Source organism: Mus pahari, chromosome 2 (assembly GCF_900095145.1).
Source record: "Mus pahari chromosome 2, PAHARI_EIJ_v1.1, whole genome shotgun sequence".
Lineage (NCBI taxonomy): Eukaryota > Metazoa > Chordata > Mammalia > Rodentia > Muridae > Mus > Mus pahari.
In genome coordinates this window covers 84,489,397-84,494,087 of record NC_034591.1, presented here as the reverse complement: position 1 = coordinate 84,494,087, position 4,691 = coordinate 84,489,397, and the positions used below count along the sequence as shown (strand labels likewise).

Below are 4,691 nucleotides of genomic sequence, written 5' to 3'. Positions count from 1 at the left end.
ATCAGGGAAATGGGAGAAGAGGGCACCTTAGGGGGGAGGAAGAGAAGAAGGTGGGAAGAGGGTAAAGCAGAATTGTAGGATTCGGGGATCTGGGAAGGGAAATGCAAAGGGGGCCCCAGGGAAGGTGAGAGAAGTAAATACAGGTGAAGGTGGGAGCAAGGTAAGGGAATATAGCAGAACACAATTGCTCTGGTGAGGGGATGGGAAAGTGGATGGGGGATCCTAACAAAAGAGGGAGGGAGACAAATGCAGAAAACAATAGATAGGTAAAATAACAACAGAGATGGCTGAAAAGTCATAAGGAATCATACTGTTAACAATGTACCTCCCCCTGCCCCACACACACCCAAAGAAAAGAAATTTAGTGTTTGTGTTGAGCTGGCAGTTAGTTCTAACCTGAAGTAGAGTCTCACAAAAGGTTTAAATGGGATGAGAACCAAACTGGGAGACACCTAGGCCCATTTATAACCATAATTAATGGTTAAACAATTAATAGGTGTGGAGGTACACTAATGGTCTCCAACTGAATCTTTGTCTTTAATAACAGATCTGAGGGATGTAAGATCTCTTGGAAAAAGAAACATAAAAAGAGATGAATTGAGAAAGATATTTCGCTGATTTAAAAAATGGGATTATAATGAATTACCACTGTGATTCCATTAGAAGTATTAACCATGAAATGGATAGTTGCAAAGTGGGGCATAGCAAAATTATGGAATATGAGACTGATGTGACTTTTAGATTTCTTTTGTCACTTTTTCCCTCCAGCTCAGCATATTTTTTTTCATTTGTATAAATGTGATTAATGTTCTGTGCTCATTACTATTGTTTTAGGTGTTTAATATGAGATGAGGTGATTTAAGTCAACAGGACTGGATTTCAACTATATGAGGCTCAGGTATAATGAATACACAGTGTGTGCATTCTGTATAGAAGTAGCTGAGAATGCATGTGGTTTTTTTTTTTATAACATTATATGTAGAGAGAAGATACATACTGAGATATATTGAAATATAGGAAATGACGTCCAGTATGGAACATCAAAATTTAGAGACAAGGTAATCAAGAGTAAGTAGCTAAAAAGAATGATAAAGACATACCAAACAGAGAATCGTGTTTGATGTACATAATATTTTTTTCAGATGTATGAATTATGCTTCCTCTGTGACCTTAACATGAATGCACTTTCCAATTATGTTTTCATTAAATAATGTCCTTTATTTCCAAGCTGGACTTGGAACCCTGGCCAATATATTTCTTCTTTTTTTCTACACTATCATCATCCTATGTCACAGATCTAAACCCATGGACTTGATCTCCTGTCAATTGACCTTCGTTCACATAATGATGTTCCTCACTGGAGGGGATATTTGGCTTACAGACTTATTTGAGTCACTGAACATTGAGAACGACTTCATATGTAAGGCAACTTTTTACATAAACAGAGTGATGAGAGGCCTGTCTATCTGCATCACCTGCCTCCTGAGTGTGTTCCAGGCTGTCACAATCAGTCCCAATTCCTCTTTGTTGGCTAAATTTAAACATAAACTAAAAAAATACATGATCTTTTCTTTCTTCTATTTTTGGTCTTTCAATTTGTCATTCAGCAGTAACCGGATCTTCTATGTTGGTGCTTATACCAATGTGAGTGAGACCAACCAGTTGAAGGTCACTAAATACTGCTCACTTTTCCCCATAAACCACATCATCAGGGGATTGATTTTAACCATAACAACCTTAAGAGATGTGTTTCTTGTAGGAGTCATGCTGACCACAAGCACATACATGGTGATTATCTTGTTCAGACATCAGAGGCAATGCAAGCATCTTCATAGCATCAGCCAGCTGAGAGCCTCCCCTGAGAAAAGGGCCACCCAGACCATCTTGCTGCTGGTGATTTTCTTTGTGGTCATGTACTGGATGGACTTCATCATCTCATCCTCCTCAGTCCTGTTATGGATGTATGACTCAGTCATCCTGACTGTTCAGAAGTTTGTGTTGAATGCCTATCCCACAATTACTCCTTTGATACAAATCAGTGCTGATAACAGAATGATCATCACACTGAAAAATATGCAGAAAATATGCCATCAGATTTTTTTAAAAGGGTAATTTTTCTCTTATTTAAAAATATTTATTTTATTCATATGTATTAGTTTTGGACTGGCATGTATGCATGTGTGCATTCTTGGTATTCACAGAGGTCAGAAGAGGTCATGGAATCCCCTGAATCTGCAGGTACAAATGGTTGTAAGGTGCCATGGTGGTGCAGTACCAATAATTTTTTCCCAAAAAACAGATTTTTCTGAAGCTGTTTAATAGCTCAAGTAGCAAAACACGATTCTTCATATGGCTTAAACAGAATTTGTTGTATTATATTTATTAATTCTTTTGACATTTCTGCTGCCAAGAAGTATATAGTTCTTATGTTCGCTGTACATCATAAATTCATATTTCCACAGGAATTCTTAGTTTCTCCTTTTTAGTCGATATCATATTTGTTACCTTGATGCTGATATTTGTAAAAGATGATCCTTACTTATAGTGAATTTTTAAAGGTTTTTTGAAAATACTTTACTTTATGCTAAATCATCAAAAATAGTTTAAATATCTGATGGTAGCTTTAATTCTGGTTCCTAATTATAATCTATGGTTTCATAATAGTAAAGAGTTTATAAAGTTTCCAGTTTTTTACTACTCATTAAGTATTAAGTACTTAACAAGTCTTAAATGAGATTTTCATATGCCTGTATATTTGCATCTCATTTCATCCACCCTTTGAAATATTGATAAAAACTGTATATACCTGATGTACAGCATGTTATTTATGTATGGGTGTATGCATGTACATAGATGAAAGATGTGGGTACATTGAAAGATGTGTGTGCATGTGAACATGGAAGCAGGAGATAACTTTGGCTTGCTGGGAGTTTGCTCAGCCTGGCACAATCAAAGTGGGATACAGCATCAAACATAGCTTTAAAGACTAATGGTCTCTAGACTTCTAGCTCTCTAACTATACTGAATGCTCACTGATAACTTCCAAAAAATCCTGGAAATGTTCTTGCTTATTCTATAGTTTAAAACTGCTGGCTTCTTTTCTCTGTGCTTTATTTAGCTCTTATAACTCTTACTTAACATTTTATGGTTAAATAAGCACTAAGGAAAATTAACTCTCCTTACCGTTCTGTGCCTCATTAAGCACTAATAACTTAACTTTATTAACTCTTTATTACTTGTGCTTTAATAAGCACTACTATCTGGCAATTAACACATGCTGTTTAGCAGCAGGGAATTGAGTAAAAGGATTTATTCCTGTTGCTCCTTTCTCTGGTGAGTCAGCCAGAAGCCTCTCTGGCTAAGCTGATTACCTCTTTGTGAACCAGATAGGAAGGAAAGGAAACAAAATAAGATGCTTTATATAGGCAAATATGCAAAGACACGTACACATCTGTACACACACACACACACACACACACACACACACACACACACACACACACTCTGGCCAGGGTCGACTGTAACAATCAACTCCGCAAGTATTCATCCATGCTTACACATACACACACACACACACACACACACACACACACACACACACACACACACACACACATATTTGGATGGATGGATGGATGGACGGATGGACAGATGGATGGGGCAGAACTCCCTAAGCCAAACCATCCAACCAACAACTTTATTTCTTTTCTCTGGTCTTTTTATACCTTCTTAGACAAAAAGTTCTTCAGAAAATTACTTCAAAGATAAAATGTTACATAAAATGGGAGTTACAGAAGGATGTTAATATTAACTTCAAAGTATAATATGCTCATTATAAGTTCAAAGCAATAGTGTTTTTCATAGCCTTACCTTATAGTGTACATTTGTAACTTTATCCTTGGACCAAAATATTTTTCCTTGAACACAAATTTGTCCCATGTCTATTTCTCTTTTTAGTGTAATTATGAAAACTCATTTTATTTCTTATTATGCAGCCTTTACTTACTATTATGAGGAGTGGGCACATTCTATTCTTGATTTTAACTTCATTACTTCTTTCTAGCGAGACAACTAAGATCATCCCTAAAAACTTTCTTCCTAAAATTATCTGAATTAAATCAGGAATTGTATAGACTCTATATCAATTTGTGTATATAGCATCACTACAAGATAGCACATCTTTGTAGGTTGGCAGAAATCTGCTCAAAATAGCAGGTAAATACCTAATGATTGTTATATATTTAACAACAACAGGAAAAGTATATTAATCGCAGGAATCTTTCCTCAAATATAATTTTTTCAGCCTTGCCTAAAGAAGCAAATCCATCATGGCTTTACAGTCCATGGTGGACCCATCTCAGCAAGGTCACTTGCTGGTTTTCAGCTTTTCCTAGATGGCTCCTGGGATTGGCTTGTGTGTTTCATATGTTCTTTACCTTGTATGTTGAGACTGTCTCACACTATAACCTGGGACTTGCAAATAGACAAAGATAATATTCTTTTTTTTTTCTTTGTTACTTGAACTCGAATTAAAAGTGTTTACCACCATGCACCATCTCTTTAAAAGTTTTTTTTTTTCTCTTTTAGTGAAAGGAAATATTTTCATACAATATTTCTGGATAAGGATTCCCCTCTCCCTGCTCCTTACAGCTCTTTCCCATGTCTCCTCCAGCAATCAGCAATAAGGTGAA

The 4,691-nt window shown here is 36.1% G+C and overlaps 1 protein-coding gene across 1 annotated transcript; it reads left to right on the top strand.

Annotated features, from left to right (window-relative positions):
• The first annotated feature begins 694 nt into the window (after positions 1-694).
• Positions 695-2,776, top strand: LOC110316657 (putative vomeronasal receptor-like protein 4). Its single transcript, XM_021191087.1, has one exon. It carries the CDS (start codon positions 1,180-1,182, stop codon positions 2,110-2,112), a length of 933 nt encoding a protein of 310 aa, XP_021046746.1. The 5' UTR covers positions 695-1,179; the 3' UTR covers positions 2,113-2,776.
• Positions 2,777-4,691: the final 1,915 nt, after the last annotated feature.